The 20,897-nt window shown below is 37.6% G+C and overlaps 2 protein-coding genes across 2 annotated transcripts in view; one reads left to right on the forward strand and one right to left on the reverse strand.

Moving 5' to 3' along the window:
- FRMPD2 (FERM and PDZ domain containing 2) overlaps positions 1-14,356 on the forward strand; it is a 73,532-nt gene extending 59,176 nt beyond the window's left edge. The window contains exons 39-47 of the mRNA XM_027718356.2: positions 574-650; positions 2,672-2,760; positions 4,149-4,264; positions 6,172-6,320; positions 8,035-8,125; positions 9,245-9,579; positions 11,055-11,270; positions 11,537-11,599; positions 12,398-14,356. Coding sequence (XP_027574157.2) covers positions 574-650; positions 2,672-2,760; positions 4,149-4,264; positions 6,172-6,320; positions 8,035-8,125; positions 9,245-9,579; positions 11,055-11,270; positions 11,537-11,599; positions 12,398-12,469 — 1,208 coding nt within the window. The 3' untranslated portion in view covers positions 12,470-14,356. The remainder of the gene's footprint in view (positions 1-573; positions 651-2,671; positions 2,761-4,148; positions 4,265-6,171; positions 6,321-8,034; positions 8,126-9,244; positions 9,580-11,054; positions 11,271-11,536; positions 11,600-12,397) is intronic.
- MAPK8 (mitogen-activated protein kinase 8) overlaps positions 1-20,897 on the reverse strand; it is a 183,516-nt gene that overhangs the window by 113,267 nt on the left and 49,352 nt on the right. The window lies entirely within an intron of this gene.

Below are 20,897 nucleotides of genomic sequence, written 5' to 3' on the forward strand. Positions count from 1 at the left end.
CTATTTCTTTGAATACTGAAATGTTTCCTGTAATGTGGACAAACTCCAGTGGGAAGCATATAGAATTCAAACTGGAGCCTCCGTTTCAAGTATTCTCAGTCAAGAAGACACTGCCATTGCTATTTTCATCTTACATGACATCGGTGAATTACACAGTTTATGAGAAGTTTAAACTGATTTCCTGGACCAGCAAAACCCAGTGGTATTATAGAAGCACTGGCACCAAAGTTAATCTATGGTATTTGCCCCTTAGCACTGCAAAGGAATGGGCTGGGTTAGGGAGGGCAGATTTAAAGTCTGTTTCAGTTTTTTTATTTATAACTGCTGTTTATACAGGGCTGTACTTCAGTGTATCTTTCAAGTCTGAATTATGCTGGCTTCTTCAGTGGTGATACATGGTGTTTGGGCTGTACTAACCCTCTCAGACCATCCATGAAAGGGATATTCCATGCCAGTTTCTTGCACTTATCTCAGTGCCTCTTCCAAGGTCAAAGTCCTTTGATGTAGCTGTCAGAGAAGAAATGGATCTATATTTTCACACATTTTGTTTTGATTTTGCTTTCTGGTGTTCAGCTAGTGCTGAGGAAAGTCTGCGAGCTCAACCTGTTTTCAGTTTCAAGGAAGAAGGCTCCAACCAGATGTGCAGCAAGGTAAAATTGGAGAAGTTATCAGAAGTTATTGGGCAATGTACTCATATGTTTGTTTACAAAATGGGTTTGCTGCAATGTGGGCAAGAACCACACCTTCTTGTTGAAAAAAGATTAATGTGAGGGAAATGTGCTGCAATGACTGGAGCTGCTGACACTGAAGCGAGTCAGGGAATTCAACTGAAATAAGAGCATATTATTAATATAATACATATGCAAAATGGGTGAGGGGAAGGAAGGTTGCATATGCAAGTCTTGTTCTGATTCTTTATAATACTGAAATAAATAATTTATTAATTTTACTATCCTTTCAGTATTTCTAAAGTATATACATTAAAAGATTTCTATTCAATTGTCTTCCACTAATATTCATGAGTCCAAGGCATCTAAACTTCTTCAAACATGGTTATGTTTTGAATCTTAATAAGTCCACAAAAACATTCCACATCAAATTTCACAATATTTCTAAGTTTACAACTGTAAAGCCCCTCAGAAAATATGAGAAATTTAGGTCTTCTCAAATAAAAAAACTAAACCCTGATTCAACCAATATAATCAAACTAGAAAAAGTGATAGAAATCCTTGATATGAATAAGCTGAGAAAACCTTGAAGAGGAATTTCTTTGAGGAGATTTTAAATACAGTGTTGGAATGGATGTTGGAACCCAACTTTTAGAGATAGGTGAAATTTAATATCAAAACAAGGTCATATCTAAGATCTGACAAAAGAGTACACCCAAGAAATAATATCAGAAGTAGGAGATAGTGGTAGGGTTACAGGTTCCTTATCAGATCCCTGAGTTATAAGGTATTAAGGCACAAATTTAGTTTTAAAGTGGTTTTAAAGTAAATAGGGTTAAGTCTGTCTAGTTCAGCATAGCACATGCCTAACCTAAAGCACATGCTAAGTGTTTTTGCTGAATTGGTTCCATCAACTCTCTCTTCTTCATTATTTCCAGTTTACCTTTAGCTGTCTCCTATGAATAGAAACTATTTATGCTTTACTTTGTAGAGCACAACTATCATCTACTCCAAAGATGTAGACTTTGAAAATGACAAACTACTGAAAAAATATATATGCAAAAAAAGAGAAGCAGTAAAATACCTTTCCTTTGCAAATTAAAACCAAAAATCAATATAACAGTCTCCAATCTATATAGTCAGAAGGTGCAGAAACTGGGTAGATGAATTCATGGTTAAATAGGCAGCTACGAATGTCCCCAATCTAGTGTGGAAAAACATGCACAAAAGTAAGAAAATATGTATAAGTGGTGGCTACCATTAAGATTCTGTGGGGCATTCACTACTTTATACTGTGTAGTATGCCAGGGCAGTTTCTGAGTGCATCTGGAATATCAAGCAAGGAAAGAAGAAACACCACTTTGAACTAATATATAAATAATTTTCTATCACTGTTACAGCTGAAAAAGAACTTCTTCCACATACCAACAGCAGATGTCCTGCATCATTATTTAAACGCAGGACCTAGAATTACTCTCTAGGATGGAAAACCAACCACCTATACTATTGCTTCTACTGCATATGGAGGGTGATCAAGAGTCTGTCTTCTCTTCTAGTTGAGCATTTCTCCAGCAGAGCAGCTGCATCCTACTTCTTCCACTGGCATCTTTATGTCTGAGATAAAAAAAGTAAATTATTACCAACAGTTCCATCTCAGACACTGAACACGTGCTTTCTGCTGCCAAGAGCTGGTGAGGAGTGTGACTCCTGATTCCTGTGATTCTCTTTATGAGATCAGAGAGGATATAACAAATATGAACCTTTTCAAAGTTCATTCATGCATGCTAAGCTGTAGAGATGTCTGAAGACTGTATTGTTCTGAAACTCACAAATGCAGCTGAAAGGGCTTTTTACTCCCAGCAGATATTGCAATACATACTTTCTTCTGAAAGAGGAAACTATTTTCCTTCTTGAGTGAAGGACACATTTCTGTCAGAAATAAGAAAGAATGCTGATGAAAGTAACTATATTCTTGATGTTTCTGTGTACTGATTTTTTCACAGCTGCAGGATCTAGAAAGTACACACAATTCTCTTCAAGGTCAGCTGGCTGGACAAGACTATAGGGATATCATCAGTAACATTTCAGACAGGTAAGTCTTTCAAATGAAGTAAAACTATTAAAATAAATAGTATGGATAATTTATGCCTATATTTCCAGAGCTGTCCTAATAATGGTATGCAAATGCACTCGTGTCCCAAATGACAGAAATACAGTTCTATTGGAATGCAGCTCCATCTGCAGCAAGAACTGCTAAACAGCTTCCACACAATTACTAAGACAAATGGAATGTAAGCTTCCAGGTGTAACAGCTCATGAGGAATTGCCTAAACCAGCTTTGGCCTTTCCAGCTGAGGAGGGGAGAGAACAGTGGTAGCACTGTCACCTTGGTGGGCAGGGTTCCCGTGGGTTTTACTGAGTTCCAAGCAGATCTTGCAGCCTGGGCTGGACCCTGAGGTACTATGGCTGTAACGATACAGATGTGAAGTCCAGACATACAAGAATCCAGAGAATTAGAGGATGTTACTCCAAAGCAAGTACATAGTACAAGAAGGGAAGAATTTTACTTCAAATTTTAAATCTTTAGGATAATGGGAAATCTAAGAATAATTGAGTATTGGTAATACGTGGACAGTTTAATTACAATTATGCCAAATATATGAAATACGATCTTATTTAGCATTTATAACCCAAATAAATGAAAAAAAGGACAAATATTCACATTTAAAACAAAATTTTGTAAAACATTATTTGGTCAATCAATTAGCAACGAAAATCTTCCCTATCTGCTTGCAGAGATAAGTTTTTAAAGTTCTGAGAGCATCTGCAATTGAGAACATCCATGTGAACACAGACTCGATGCCCCTCACTATTAAGTGTACCTTTTAGTGTTTCTAACATTATGATCGCACATAGGACAGGATAGTGTAAGACTGTGATATGCTTAAGCCTACTAAAGGGTATCTGAGTTAGTCAGTAGAGGAATATTTAAACCATGCTGTACATGTTATAGCTATATTCTGGACTGCAGAATTAGCTTCTACCTAAAAGATATTACAGTGCCCTAAAATGTTCTAAATATTTTAGGAAAAATTAACACTCAAAGCCAATTAAGCTATAATTGCCTAACAACTGAAATAGGTCATACATGAAAAATTGTCTATGACTGTGGGAAATGTTACTTCCAGTCAACTTTGAGCAACTTTTTATTCTAAGTATGCTCTTATCTCTGAGAAAAAAAAACAACAACCACCACATACAATACAAATAATAGTGGTTTTCACTGGCTATAGTTGCGAACAATACTCCAGACAAAATGCTCCTACTACTCCTTGAACTTATGTTCTTTAGAGTTCAGATTAATTCTTGCAAGTAGTTGCTCAAGAAAGTTGAAAGTGATCAAAAATATATTAAACCTAGAATCTTTATACAGTTCAGAGTATCAAAGCTTCTGCCACTTCAACTAACGCTGTTTTACAGGTCACAGAAAGATTCAGAATGTGAAGGCTGTGGAAGAGAAAATCATCAGTCTGAGTCAGACAGCTGGAACAATGAAGATGATGTTATGCCCCACAGGATTCCTGTTCTACCTAGAAGTAACCATGCAAAAACTTCTTTTGTTTCTTTAACATTATAGCCCAGCTCCTCCATATATGTACATTGAGAACAACAGTAGTCCCTTGTGTACAAGCTAAGGATTTGCTCTTTGAGTCTCAAAAACCAGGGCACTCAAGACACAATTTTTACCACTTCCACATATGAAGGCATCTCCAAAAGAAGACATACAGCAGGAGCTCTCTTCTATCTCCCTTACTGCTCTCATTTACTTTTAATTTACTTTTCAGAAAAATAAATTAAACACTTAAACAAAAACGCACAATGAAGGGCCAAATTATATCTCAAGACTTTGTTCCCAGAATCACTGAATTTCACTTCACATAACAACTTCATTAAAACCTCTAGAACTGATGTGCTTAAGCACACACTGAAGCACTTTTACAGCTCAGGTGCCAAAGCCTCTTCGACACCAGAAGAGTTTACAGAAAGAATCCGCCTAATTGTTCCTTTATGGAAATTAAACTCTTTCTGCCCCAGATGAGAATAATTTGTGAAAGGAATCACACTCAGGATGCTGCAGTATCCCATAGATTATCTGAAATGCAGGTCTCTCTCTCTCTGCTTCTTCTTGCCCTGTGGAAACAATGAATTGCTGATAACTCTTATCAGAAGCATACCACAGTTATCTCCCTCAGACTACCAAGCCATGCTGGACAGCAAACAGAAAATTATAACTGATCTATCATCTACTACATGCTCAGAGTTCAGGAGTTTTAAATTCCATTTGATCTGGAAGGAAAGAGAGGTATATGGGAAATAGTGTCCTCTGTCTGGAGTGGGGATCTCTCTTCACTGGCACTCTTGAATAGCCAATAGGAACACCCTCACACTTGTGAGAGTCAGAGAACAGAAAGTGAGCAGAAAGTGTCTTAGAAGCTCAGGAAAGGCAGAGGAAAGTTGTAGCCCAGACAGAAACATAGCAAGCACAACACTTTTCTAACAGAGAATAGTGAAAAGTAGAGATGATATCTTACAAGAGGAGAACACAGCATTGCTCCTTGTCTTCAGCCTATAACAAACCCGTGAAACATATAATCAGGTTTTCTTTGAGACAGCTGGCATGTTATTCTTTGCCAACAGTAGCCTATGAATAAAAAAGACAAATTCCATAATTCCCCCAGCTCAAACCATTAATTTTTACCAAACAAGCTACTGTTCTTACTCAACATGGTAACAAAAGTTCTTCCAGTAGAGCAGTGATATTTCCGGAGAGATAATGTTTATCCATTTTCTTAATTTGTCAAGTATTGGATCAGAATATGTACTTCAGGATGAGCAACTTAGTAAAACTGAAACCTGACTTTGGTGCATGAAAGGTAGTTCACACCTTTTTTTTGAAGTGGAGTGTGAGATAAGATGAGAAGAAAAAATATTTTCTAACTTCAGGAAAGAAGAATATGCAGTGATTATTCCTAGCAGTGGGGTGTGGCAATACCAATTTTCAGGGAAGTGTTGGAAACATGAAGATGATTCCCTGTGAAGATGTGGCCAGTCTCCTATACCAGTATAAAGTAGCATTAAAGTTTACAGTTCAGCAAGAACGGTTTATTTAGAACAGACTGTATTTAGAAATTGTATGAGGCAATAAGTTGCAACAGTTGGATCTACTTCCAAATAACATGAAATGTAGTGCTAGTTGTATCCATGGTGCTGACTTATTCTTCTTTCTGCTGTGAACATAAGTAAGCCAAAAATATTTTCTAACATTTTCTCACATTTTGCTTCCACAATACAAGCATCAAAATGTACATACATACTCCAGCTCCCTAGTTTTTTTAGGCCAGGACCTTGCACTATGAACAATAATAATTAAAAACTTCTTGTTTGTTTTTTTTTGTTGCTGTGTTTTGGTTTTGTGGTTTTTGTTGTTGTTGTTGATATATAGACAGAACCTTTGCTTCTGGAGATGAACTGACTCAGTTAATTAACTTGAAACCATCACGGTCTGGACTAGATCCAAGGACTGGCATCACAGGTCTTATTCAAGGCCTTCAGTTGCGGATTGAGAATCAAGAGGTGTTAAAGGAGTTTATGGTAAAGTGTGATTCCTTTTTAAGATCTAACTGTTTAGCACAGCTAAGAAAGTGGTTTTTAATAGCTTTCTGATACTGTATGGGAGATCAACTTGTATGTCTTTATTCAATCCACTTTCCCTGAGAATTATTCCAGCCAGAATGGGGTTTCTATTCTGCTGTTTGGCAGATACTAAGTATTTGTATCTTCCTCTTTCCACGTAGGTCGGGCTTAGACTGTTCTCTGTCCAAAGATACTGCCCATGTGTAATGAAAATAAATAACACACTAAAGTAGAGTATGAATCACTTTTTCCTAGACTGATTTCCTATTACCCCTCAGCTCTGCTGAACATCTGCCTAAGAACTATCCCAAGGGCTGCACTAAGCAAGAAATCCATGCTTCCAGGGATTCACTAATGTAGAAACACTCAGTTGAAAGGAAAATGTTTCACACAATGCAACAGTTATCCACGGAACTCATTGCCACAAGGCGCTAAGAAAGTCAGGAATTTTGTGAAATTAAAATAAAAAGTAATGTAACTCCATAGGTAATGAAAACACATAATTACATCTAATGGCATTTAAATAATGAAAAAATGTAAAATTAGGAAGGCATATAAAATCGCTTTTTCAGGGCATAAATAGAGTACTCAGTTATCATCAAATTCCCAAAGAATAGATTCATAACTCTTCAACACAGTGCTGAATTTTCCCTTAAAGGATATACCAGTGAAAAGGATGTACCAGTGAAAAGGATGTACCAGTGAAATGGATTGCTGCCACTTTTCCACAGTAATTGCAACATTATCAGTTTCTTTCACTTGCCTTTATATCTCTGACTTTCTGGGTACAAAATCCAACAGGCTCAGGTGTACAGGATTTGCTGACTTTCCCTGAAGGCTCAAGGGCACATATTAATTTCCATTCATTCCATTCTATTCCATTGCTGATGTAGGTATAGCATACTATGAGCTGAGTCACATGTCTGCACGTAAAGATCTAATAGGGAACTGGTTACTAAAGCCAATGGATATTTTATCTGAGTAAAACCTCTAGTAACTGATGAAGGTGTTCAAGAATTGTAACATGTATTTCAGTTCATATAGACTGTATAGCAGAATAATGTGATGGCTGAGCATTATGCAATGCATATCAAATAGGTACAAGAGTAAAAAAGAGTCAAGGTAACTCAAAACTGTAAATGAAATGAACTTCCACATTTCTGCTTCTAACAACACTGCATTATGTTCCCCTAAATCTACTATGAAGTACTTAACAACCATATGATTTGCACTCAGTACCATTGATGGTGTTCTCTATATTAATCACTTTCTCACTGAAAAGTACTCACTGTCATTATTGCACTGCTAATAGTGCAACAGTTAGTGCTTTAGTCAGTAGGTTATCCATTATAAATGGATTTGGCCGAGACACTATTCCAAACATCTATCATACAGCAATATACAACAGGGATTTGTAATGACAGAGGCTGAGGATGAAGGTTGGAAATCTCACTTGAAAAGCCTAGAAATGTTATTCAGGCTGAAGAAAATATAAAGCAACTTGAATTCCTTACCTAGGAGTTTAGAGAATGGTGTATTGATTCTCTTCTGTAAGAAGTCTATTTGCCAGTCTTGGGTCATATACTGCAGTAAAGTTTGCTCACACTGACACTGTGAAAGTTATCTATAGAGGATGTGAACATCATGGATTGACTACTTCTTTTTGATCTAGGCTTTAGAACATGTGAAACCAATAGATGAGTGCAGAACTGCCAAAGCACCAGAAAACCGGCATAAAAACAGATACCAAGACATTCTTCCATGTAAGTATGCACAGTAACAAAAACATGCACTGGGTGAACAAAGACATCAGAAAACAGAAAAACAGTTATAACAGAGACGTAGGAGGTGCAAATCTCACCACATCCTTAGTCACAGAGAGCTTTGCTAATAATGGAATTATTCATTATGATTAATGAGATTTTTCCAAAAGAGATAGAGTTCACATAAGCATGTCTGCATTGTACAATATGTAATTATTCAAAGTATCATCTTCCACAAGGCAGGACTTGGTCTGGTAGGGGACTAGTTGTCTTGGTGTTTCCTTCCCTTGTTCTCAGAGTTACTGATCTACATTTCTGTGGACATTGAATTATACCATTTCTTTAAACCTATGTAAATGTACAGCTACATCTACTGCTTGTGACACAGTGGAATTCTGAAAAGTACAGTGGAAATCATGAAGTTACTCTTCAAAAGATAAAGATTCTTACAAAAGTATTTGAAAACATATTATCCAACCAGACCCTTCAGCTGCTCAGCTCTGCTCAGAGTCAGAAACAAATTTCATCGCTGATGAGAAGTCATTTTAGAAAGAAGATTTGGGTCCAAGCACTGAATGACTGCTATTAGCAAGGATCCAAGAAAAAATAATGTACTGCCCAATGATTCCCTGAGAGGTATCATGACAGAAAGAAAACAGTTTCTGAACACTTGATGTCTTTGTAAACTGCAGCAGCAGGACAACACATGCAAAAATTTGCAGCATCTCTATTTATCAGTGAATGCAGTATATATATTCTTAAAAGTTTTCCTGATTTAGAACACCAAAATCCAGTGTCAATATTCCTATGCAATATATTAAAAGCAGCACCGGACACACTATGTTGAATCACTGCCAAACAATTCCACGGTAATTAGAAGTCTTGTCAGAGTATTACACAAGGATCTTAAGAGAAATAAAGCTGTAGTGAACAATACAATTTATCTGTGGAAATTCCTATAAGCAGTGATTAATATCAGTGCTACTAGTCAAATTCTATTCTAGAATCCAGAGCCATACTTTGATGGAGAGACTGAGGTTCCCTATCTCATGAGTGCTGGAGATGGTAGAACTCCATTTCAGATTCACAGCTCAAAAGGATCTTTCTGTTTCTGTACAGATGATAAGACACGAGTTCCTCTGGGAGAAAAGAATGGCTACATTAACGCAAGTTATATTAGAATGAAAGTTGGAGAAGAGGAACATTTTTATATCATAACCCAAGGGCCTCTGCCATCCACTATGGCCGATTTCTGGCAAATGGTCTGGGAGAGTGAATCAAATGTGATTGCCATGATGACAAAAGAAGTGGAGTTAGGGGAAGTCAAATGTCATCGATACTGGCCTGAGCCTCCCAATGACTCTAAAGACCTGGCAAATTTCCATCTCAGGCTAGACAATTACCAGATTCTGGAATACTTCGTAATTAGAAAAATAGAAGTGATCAACAAGCAGGTAAGTTGAGTAGACTTAATACTTTTATATATGATGAAATTGATTATATATTTAAAATTAGTAGATACCAGTAGTACTGCTTGATTCTTCCATAACATGTGCTTGGATTTTTTAGGAATGTAAAAATCTGAATAACAGGCATGAATTTAGGGTTAATGAGATAATATTTCTTTGCTCATTCCACAAGTAATGGATCTGATATTACAGACTTTTAGACAAGAACTTCCAAAAATGAGTCCTCTAACAGTCACTGGTGTGTTTAGTGTTTTGCAGAATTGCTTATGGTTCTCATCAAATCACATCTGTGCCAAAGTAGATTCATATCCTCTAATGGTGGCTGGATGGAAAGAGGGGAAGAAGGTGGTTTTCATCCTAGAATTTAGATCAAATGATACTTTTTTCATTCATCAAAAGACATGAATACATGTGAAACTATGAATCTAGCAGCAAATTTTTAGAAACTTAGCAAATACAGAATCCAGGTGTAAGAACAGGGAAATCAGGGCAACTATAAGTCTCTCAGTCTTGCCTCAGTAGTAACTCTGTAAAATTTTCTACAGGACACATATTTAGTGGAATAACGAAAAGACTTGTACCTGTGTCAGACTAACTTGGTGTCTTTTCTATCAAGATAATTTTTCTGTTTGAGGAAAAGACAATTCACCATATGCTATTGAGTGTGAAGCATAGTAAAGCATTTGATGAGAATCTTTCCAAAAGACTCTTAAGATGGGAAGATGGTATGTTATATGTGATTGTTTAAATGACAATTTTAAGTTTGTTATGTTTGTACTGGACCAATATCAAACTACTACAGAAAGCTATGGGTTTGTTTCAGCAGAAATCCATATTTGCATTCAAATTCTTCTGATAGTAAAAATCCAGGTAGTTCTTTAGTATTAAGGAGCTGGCGACAAGAAGTATTGACCCAGGACCATTCAGTTAATATCAGTCTTTATTTAACCTACATTTTATTTAGTATTGTAAGCATTTTTTAGTTAGTTTTCCTGTTGGGTATCTAATCACAAGTTATTCTTTTATGTCTGATAGCCAGAATAGCATTTATGATCTTAATATCATGGCATTCATATTACTACCCTTCTATTAGTAAGGCTTAATTCAGCTAAAATAACAGTTTTAGCAAACAGTACTGTAATGTTCCAATTTAACAAATGTTTTTGTTTTTTTTTTCCTTTCTAAACAACAAATGAGATAACTACATCCTTTTGAGACAACAGAATAACTTCAGTGTCACATTAAAATCATACAAAGTAAATTTCCTAGGCTTGTGTCTTCTGAGTGCATTACAGGAAACCTAAAGAAATCTTATTAGAGCCAAATATAAAAAGCTGAAGAATTTCAGGGTACACAAACAATTGACTAAGAATGAGGCTAAAGGAAAATTTTTAGTGGAATTCCTTGAAAATTGGTTTTAGGACCGATAATTTTTAACCTTTTTGGTCTCTCTCTTCCAGACAGAAGAGAAGCGCTTTATAAGTCATTTGCAATTCACCACTTGGCCAGACCACAATATTCCCAAACTGGCCGAGCAGCTTGTAAAATTTATTTGTCACATGAGAAAAGCTCACAGTACAGGACCTATTGTTGCTCACTGCAGCACTGGCATTGGAAGAAGTGGAGTTTTGCTGTGTATTGAAATTCTGCTCAGCTATATAGAAAAAGATTTATGTGTAAGTATCAAACAGATCATTGTTAAGTATTGCAAACTGGTATAGATGTCAACAGCATGGTGGGGGCATCTTAGAACAGAGTAATTCCTCTTAGAATTCACCCTAACAACACAGGTGAATAAACCCAGCTTTTGTTTCGAACAACAAAGTTAATAAGTTAATATACTATCTCTAAAAGAAGTGTCACAGCTTCCCCACCTAAATATGCTTAAATCTTTCTTTATAATTTGCATGTCAACCAAATAAAAATTGTTCTCTTCCTATAGTTCAACATCAAGCAGATAGTGAGGGATTTGAGAGATCAGCGTTTTGGCATGATCCAAACTAAGGTAAGTTCTCAATATTTGACTAAACTATGATTTTTAAAAGCCTCAATTAGTGGTACATATCCACATGCTTTGATAAATCTGGGGCTTAAAATATAATTTTAGTGCTCTCATTTGTGGAAAATAACAGCCTTCCAGGCAAGTGGTGTCTAGTTTAAAATATGGAAGTCTGTCCCTCACTAAATAATTGAAATAAAAGCCAAGCAGTAGTATAGTACAGATAAAACATACACCTCTTTCTGTTTCTAAAGCAAGAAGAAAAGCAAGGCTCACAAAAACAGTGAGATACTATAAACTCTACCCTGCAAAATTGCAGCCTTCAGCTGAATTCTTGCTATTGCTGAGTTATCATCACCAAGTAAACCCTTCTACTGCTGAGTTAAAACAACTCTCAAAAAGACTTTTCACACAGGAAAAGACAAGATGCAGCTAACTCAATTCAGAGAAAACAGGTGGTGGGAATAAAAGCAAGAGAAGTCTAGGATAAGTTCTTCCTTCCATTTTAGCACATGCTTTGATACATTTTTCTTCAGTATAATGATTGAGCATGACTAAAATTAAGTAGATAGATAACCTTCACTGACCTAAATGAGAGTTGAACACATGCTTAAAATACAGCGTTCCTGAACTTCTACAAGTGATGGGAAAAAAGAACAAGGATTCTCTGTAATATGTAAGGTTTTGTATCCATATTACAAAGATGATGATGTTATAAACAGCGATTCGACTAGTCTGTCCTTCTTTGTCTAGAATTTATGTTGAATGTTACCAGGTGTTTCACATTGGTGTCTCTTCATACAGGATGAGTATTTATTCTGTTATGAAGTTGTGCTGGAAGTCCTTCAGATCCTCCGAACAATGGATTCCTACTGACTACAATATGACTCTTCCCTCTTGCTTTCCCCTTGGACTCCAGGGACCACTCAGCAGTTACTTTAAAGAGATGTTAAGCCAGGACAGATGAGTGTTATTATGTGTTTTTTTAGATTACTCTGATTTCTAAGGCATTTCAAAACCTTGCTTAACACATCCTGGGTAAGTCATTTAAATCTTGGCTCAAAGTTTGGAGAAGCAGCCAGCCAGCACTGCAACACTGCTGCTTTAAATTGCCATGGACAATTTTTACATTCTGTGTAATAATATATTAATTGTTATGAAAATATTTTGGGACTGTGGCAAGGATATTAGCTTTACTTTCCAGATGGCAGCTATAAAGATCTAAGGTTTTGCTGGTGTTTGTGGAAGATTAGTTGTTCCTCATCTATTGTTATGCACTACTGGCTTCTGGACTGCAAAGCAGTATTTATTAGAGTAGTTATGCTTTTGTGTGGAAGGACTCAATTTGGTTGCTTGAACAATGTAGAACCATTTCCAGTCATCACTCCAGCCTAGGGTTTTATACCACCTTCAATAGTCATCTTAAATCAAGAAACTAACAGTAAAAATAGAATGCCTTTAAACTCTCATTGGTTCTCTTCAAAGGAAGAGCTTAGCAATATGCACAGATGTAGATGAACAGTATTCTTTCATTCTACATCCGTATAAAAAGGGATGCAACACTAAGCCAGGTGAAATGACTGTATGTGCGTTGTGGCACATGCATACATTTCATCTTCCCCTGATCCTTTCCACTGATTAACTATCTTGTAATTCTTACCTAGGATTTGAACTGATCTATGGGAAGTCCCACTGATTTCAGTTGGGGCTGAATCAAATCTTTAAATTAGAGTAAAGAACTCTCTGTACAGTTTATTTCTCTTGTAAAAAGTATTTCTGTTCATGTGAATGGATTTGAGCACAAATATGCTGTTAAAGTTGTAAGATTGCACTTGTTTCTATAGTACTACTTCTAAGTCCTTTATCTAGAAGGTGACGTATATGGAAGTGATTACATGTCCATTGGAAGAATAACTTTTAAACACAGGAAACTAGCAATCTGACTGAGTTGTACATATTTTTAAAAATTCTTTGATTTCAGGAAAAGAAAAAATATTAAGAGGCATTGGATATAAAACTGAAGTAGAAGCAAGACAATAAAATGCCTGTCTATTTTCATTATGAATAAGAGGTTTATTTTTCAGAAAGAACAGGGGATTAAATGCTAATTAAAAGTATGACTTTTAGAAAAATCCACTGTAATATAACCATAATTAAGGCCAAGGCCCATTTTTTCTTTCTGGCCTCCAATAGTCTGCTAGAAGGCAGCAAAAGACAGAAATGCAGTTTATTATTTGAGCCAGATGTTAATTTCAAACATATTGATAAAGTTTCAGAATAATGCTAAATAAATCCAGGAGTAACCATGGATTTATAGTGGTATAAACATAAGCAGAATTCAATGTTTTGTCTTAAATTCATTGCATTTGTTCCTTTCTTTCAGCATTACTTTCCATACATTCTGCATTTACTATCTTCATGTTGCATTTAAGGGACTGTTCGCACAATTTTTTCAAATGTCATCAGCCAAATTTTTTTCATACCTTTGTTACTTTCATTTGGTATTTGGCCTTTCACTATGACTTTAATTACTGCACAAGTACTAGGCAATGAATGCACTACACTGCACATGAATGCACAATTGACTTTTTGTACCACAACAATTTTAATAAGCATCTCTGAAAATATTCCTGTACTTGATGCAAAGGTGTTTTTTTCTGTAGTTTAGAACAAGCATTCTGGATTTAGAAGACAATCCTCACAGCATTTGTTTCTCCACATTTGTGCATTATCTTTGCAGCTGTTTGACAGATGTGTTTGCTGTTTGACATAAGTTTTTCCTGTTTTACAGGGATATTAAAAAGATTTCTGAAAACAATCTGTTTAATTTCAATTTTGTTTTATGAAAAAGCAGCTGCAATACTTAACTACTAACTAATAAGAGCTCTAGGGAAAAATATTTTATTAATTGGAGCATATATTTAAAATTCTTCTAAAGGCAGATTTTGTGATGATGGTACCTTTTGTACATTCCTCTGAAGCCGTTATTACTGACCTCTAAGACATTTTGCCATATGTCATGATCTTATTCTTTGGGAACGTGATAATTAAATACCTTTATACAGATAAAGATACTATGGTTATGATCCCCATAATGACATACTCCCTCAAACTGGACTTGGGTTTGGATGAGACATACACTTTTATACAGGTCTGGTCCTCTAAGGCTGCTGCAGAGTAAGATAAAACAGAATTGTCCTTCCAGATATTCTGTAATCTGTTTCATATCAAAGAAACTCTCACTCACAGAAAATCTCCTAGGCTCTGAGACCAACTTTAGGCAGAGCCAAATGGACACAATTTACCACATGCTGGGTGACAAGCCCTACATCTGTCACAGTTCTGGGGCAATCCTACAGAGCAAGTCTCTCAATCCACGGTCTGAAAATATTTTAAGAAAACTGCAGTCTTACAAGGGTTCTGTACGTGTTTGAAGCTAAAGGGGGTCACCTCAGTCCAGGTTGCTCCTGATCTCCATGCTGACAGCCTAGACAGCAGATAATTTGAGGAATGGAAGGACTGAAATGAACACAGCTTCATCCTACAATAGACACCATGTTTGGAGAAATAAACAATGAGTCATCACCAGAAAGTGTTTGGCAGATGTGACTGCAATATATGGTCTCTTGGAGATGGTAAGGAACCATATGTTGTCAGCTCCCTCTTTAAAGGCAGGATTCAGGGATTCAGCTTCCAGCTTTGCTGCAGACTTCCTGAAGAGGCCAAACCACTTAAGCAGGATTATCTGGACCTAACAGTTTTCTTCTTTTACACTGTACTACTGGGGTACACTCACATCCTTTGTAGATAGGACTACTGAGCTCAAAGTGTAGATAAACTGAGAACAGTTAAAGACTTAACCATTTAAGTATAGGGGATTCTGGCTACATCCAGCAGCTGATAAGCATTTCCCCCCATACACAGCAGAAATCAGAGTTCCACTCCTTCGTTCTTCATTCACGTAGAACTCCTGTGGAGATCAAGGCTCACTGATATGCATTCATTTGGAACAAAAGGTAATCCACTCTTTCAAGAGCTCAAACGACTTGACAAATCAGGATAAACTGGAAAGAAAGGAAAACCTACTGTCCTATTTCAATCATAGGGAAATGAAGCAATGGTTGATGATTTGGTGAAGATCTACAGAGCTTTGAAAAACTTAGGAACTAAACCTAGTTGATGAAAGCTCTGATTCTTTGTCTACACATAAAACTATCTTTCCTCAGTCAGAAAATAGGATCATACTGCTCTGGCCGATTTCTGATGAGATATTATTTAGCATATAAAGTGCTCTGACTGGAATTTGCACACATCCTAATATGCAAGAGATGAGGATTTTTTACTGAACAGGCCCTTCTGCGATGGAAAAAATACGTGCAAACACGGCTCGTACTGCCAAAGAGCAGCAATCACTGCCATCTAGGGGCAAATCGTGACTGTCACTGTGACAGCATTAATCGCAGTCACTTGTGCCCTTTGCACAGAACCATTCCATGAACTTTCACTGAAGTTCACTCAAAAGTGTTACCAAGACAGGCTTGGCAGGACGCAGTGCTCTTGCTCCAGCCTGGCAAATTCCTGCCTGGCCAGGCAGGTGCCGCATGCTTCTGACAACTATACACCCATACTGCTTCTGGTCCTACAGAGCCTAAAATAATGATAATGAAGTGCTCAGACAGCCTCAGGAAAAGATCTGTCTAAATCTGATAAGAGGCTAACTTATGAATAACCTTGCTCTTGACCTTAAAGCAGGAGTGCTTTTGGAATGAAGCACGTTCTTTCTTATTGAAAATTGTGAGTAATGGGAAATCCTCCCACAGTTTTACAAAAATTGGTTTTATAGAACACTGTGAGTGTCTGAATCTAATTCAGTTGGAGTTTATTTAGTGTGAGATAATCTCTGTAAACTGGTTTCTTTTTCCAGTATATTGCAAATTCATCTGCAGAATGAGGGCTAGAGGTAACATCACACATCGTGGTGTGATGACCCCGATCATTGCATACTACGGAATGTGATCCCCATGAGGGTTAACCTGAGCAGGTTAACCTGTGCTGTGCTGTGAATATCTCTTAGCTTCAGAATAAACATAGCCAGTTAAGTGTAACAGAGGGCTTGTAGGCTGCTCTCACTTGCTACTCGAAATTAAGTCACCGTGAGTTCTTGCCTTTGCCTAAAAGTGCAGCAAGAAGTTAACATATGAACATTCTTTCTAGTGGACAGTAGTAATACTCAATGGAATTGTTTCATTCTGGGAAATAATACAATAGTTCAAATGACCAAAACAGGGTGATTCTTCCACAGACAGTGTCTGCACGGTGTGCTGCACCCAGACCAGATGCCTGTTTGATGCTCCACAACTCGAAGAGTTCTCAGCATTTGAGGATGTAAGTTTATCTATTCTCAGCATTTGAGGATGTAAGTTTATCTATACTATCGTCTCTTTGTTTACAGTGTTAGGGCTAATTAATAGCACTTTAAATGATACTTAGCATAATCTGAGTGCCTTACTTACTGAAATTACACTGGAACAGCAACTCCAGATGCAAAACACTCCAGTGAAGGACAACGGTATTTCTCAGAGCTGTTAAATCACAAAGCTGACTCAAAATGAAGATTGCCTACCTATTGCTTGCAAAGATGACCAAATACATTGTAATACTACAAAAAATAGATGTCAGTTGAGATCTTTATACTGAAAAGAGAGGTCTCCCTTACAGGCTAAGCATATTGAGGGTTACAGTCCAATATCTGATGAATCTTTAAATGTCCAGCAACGTGTGTGATGGAAGGGTACAGCACTTATAAAGATATGTGTAACAGTAAAGTTTTATGATTTGCACATAATCTTGCACTGATGTAGCTCTGCAGGTTTAGAAATAAGCTTGTGAAACCAGAAGAGTGTTCTCTAGTGCCATACAGACATAAGTTTTTTTTTTTCCTTGTTTACTTACTTTGTGCATACCAGGAATAACAGAACCTCATACTTCATTCCTGCATCTCCAGACCCAATAGATGGAACAACCGAAAACTAATAAGAACCATGACAGAAAATAGTTGAGATTGGAAGGAACCTCTGGGAAGCATCTAGTCTAAACCCTTAAACTCACAGCAGTGTCACCTAGAGCTCAAGACTATGTTCAGGTGAGTTTTGGATACCTCAGGGTGGAGGCTCCATCACCTGTCTAGGCAACCTGTTCTGATATTTGACCATCCTCCTGGATTTCAGTTTGTGCCCATTGCAACTTATCCTGTCTCTGGACACCACTAAGAGGACTCTCTTTCCTCCTTCTTATTTACTCCCTCCCTTTTAGGAATTTGTATCTATTGATAAGTTCCCTCTGAGCATTCTCTTCTCCAAACTAAACAAGCACAATTGTCTCAACTTCTCCTTATACGACAGACATTCCAATTTCTTAATCATCACAGTGGCCTTAATATGCCAGTACTCGTATAGGGAGAGGATAAGATTCCATTCAACAGCTGCATGTCTACTGAAATTAGGAGATATAGTTTTTTGGTGCCTACTTTACATGTGAGAGCTTTTTGCTGTTTTAATAGCACTTAAGGACTGATCAATATGAGAGTTTAAGTGAAGACGCAGAGTATTGACCATCTCTTGGATGCCAGTCTGCAAGATCTGCCAATGATCATCTCTACTTTTTTGGTTAGTCTTAACTCTTCAGTGTCCTCCCATATGAAGTAGGTGGCTGTTCAGAATTCATCGCCTTTTCTGCACAGCAGCAGCTACACATGCAGGCCTGAGGGACAGTGAACTTTTTGCAATCCTGCTCTGAATTACAGTGTTATTTAGCTTGCTCATTGAACCATTCAAAAACAAAAAAAACAAAAAGCAGCTAAAATGCCTGAGAGCAGTACACCCCCAACCAGGCGACAGACACAATAGGGACTATACAGTAGCTGTCCAGCACCCCAGCTCATTACACAACTGAGCAATTAACTGAAGTTGCCTGTGCTCCCTCCCCTCCCTGCATTTGTTCTCTTGAGGGATGACAATTCCTTCTCCTCCTTCCTGTTCAACCCTCTTTGAAAGGCATGCCAGTGATTGTAGGCTTTCCTTTCCAATCACACTGCTGTAAAAAAGCTCCTAACTACTCCCATTACCACTTCCTTCATGACTGAAGCAGATTTATCCCAGGCAAAGCACAAGCTGTAGTACCTCTTGGCTCATTCAGTACACCTACTAATAGCTCCCAAGGCAGAAACGACTGCTGTGAGCTTGCTTAATGCCGGCATCTTTGGATGAGTGACAAGGACACTATGAGAAATAATGAACATTAGGGAAATGTAGCTATAGCAACACTAGTATTCACAAAGCAAATCCCCACTAAGAGTGCAAGGAAACTGCCATTATTGTATGTGTAAAAGTGCTGATAAAGCAGGAGCTTGGGCTACAGCATCAGGAGAAAGCATGCCAGGCCTGCAGTCTTGCCACAAAAGGTAACAAAAGTGCACCTGTAGCAGACAGAAACTTAGCTCACACACTTTCAGAAATGTCGGGTGAAACAACGGATCAAAACTGAGTCTTTGTAAGAAAATCTCAAACCTCACTCAGGTCTTTGTTTTACTGCTCCTGACTTTACTGCTGTCGTCAAAGGAACCATCCTGGTAACATTCTCATGGTGCTCAAGAGGCTGGCATCGTTCCAGAAGCAGGAAATGAGCCTTGGTCTCTCATTAAATTATACTGCCTTCATCCTTTTTTATCCACTGAAACCAGGCAAAACTTGTAGTTGAGTATTCAACAGGAGCATGGACAATGCTTTCTGACCTTTTTTTTTTTTTTTAAATCTTAAAATGAAATAATTGAATGACTCTTGGGGAATTTTGACTTTCAGTAGATCTAAGAAATAAAATGTTAGTTTATTTAACTTGTAATAGCATTACACATACTCCTCCAGAACTCCTGGGTTCCTCTCTTCACCATATGGATAATTTATTGTAAGATAAGTTTCTTGACAGTATTTCCTTGTCTACTGCTTTGCTGTCTTAAAGAAGACGCATGAGTCACAGGCAATGCTTGCAAAGTGTCCAGTGAGTACTCAAGGAAAAGACAATATGAAGCATAAAATATTCTTCATTCTTGCACTTTTCAGCGCTACCACACATTCCCCTTCACCTCTGCGCATGAATTAGGATACATGTAGCGTATATCTATCTCTATTATTAGGAAATTATTGCTGCATCATTGAGGGAAACATTTCACTAGGGGAAAGAGTAGGATTCTGCTAATGTATCATTGGAAAAGTGAGTAGGGACAAAGTAGTTATTTGACAGATAGAAATTCTTCTAGCATCACCTAACTTGAGTCACTTAGCACAGGCTGAGCATCATTCCTTTTGCTTGACAGCAATTTTAGATCAAAAGTTTGAAAACTGTTCCCATAGTCAGAGCCCAGACAAAGCCTGGAATGCCAGCAGCACTGGGATGACCACACCACTCAGCTCAATACAAATGCCAGGCTCCTTCGGAGCAATATTGCTCTAGGCAAGAGCATCTCCTTCCAAAGCATTCCATGCCAGCTCCTGCTGAGATTTTCAATCTCATAGAGACTTCTCCACCTACTCGCCTTCTCATCAACATTCACTTAGATTCCTAGCTAAGAGCTGGGTGGCTGCTGAGTTATGTTCTTCTGCTAGACTTTGTCAGTGGCTCAAAAGGCCAGGTTCAATTACACAAGGAGTCCTTCTGGGGACTTACATAACACTGTTTTGAGCTCTATCAAAGCATCTGATGAAATTCAATTACTTCCTTGGAGTTCTGAGAAGGACACAGATTAAACTGGGAGCACAAACAACAAGTAAACATGTTAAAAATATTAATTCAATAAAACTTTTTTAGTTCCCCTTTGTCAACATTTCTCCCCTCTCAGCTCTTCAGTCAATAGAGCAACAGGTTTGCACACCTCACTTCTACCACTCTGCTCTGATAGATGAGGCTGGCCCATACTCAAAGCACATTTGGTATTGTTCACTTGTCTGCTTCTTACCAATGCAATGTTGGTAAACCTTAATCACACCCTCATCTCTTCTTTTCCACCATTTCCACCAAAATGATCTGTAACTAATGTGTTTGTGAGATACATTCTGGCTGCCCTTCTGCCCACCAAAGGGAGGACACCCTGTCCTCTCCACAGCTTTCAGCCACAGGGCATACACATGTTCAATTCCCTTTGTGGTTTCCCTCCAAAATGTCAGCACTTCTCTTCCTGTCAGGCTGTTCTTTGAACACTGACTGGGATGTGACTGATCTGCTTTTAACTCTCAACTACTTCAACAGCTCAGGC

Source organism: Pipra filicauda, unplaced genomic scaffold (genome assembly GCF_003945595.2).
Source record: "Pipra filicauda isolate LSUMZ 115617 unplaced genomic scaffold, ASM394559v2 scaffold96_size2947999_pilon, whole genome shotgun sequence".
In the NCBI taxonomy this organism is placed as follows: domain Eukaryota; kingdom Metazoa; phylum Chordata; class Aves; order Passeriformes; family Pipridae; genus Pipra; species Pipra filicauda.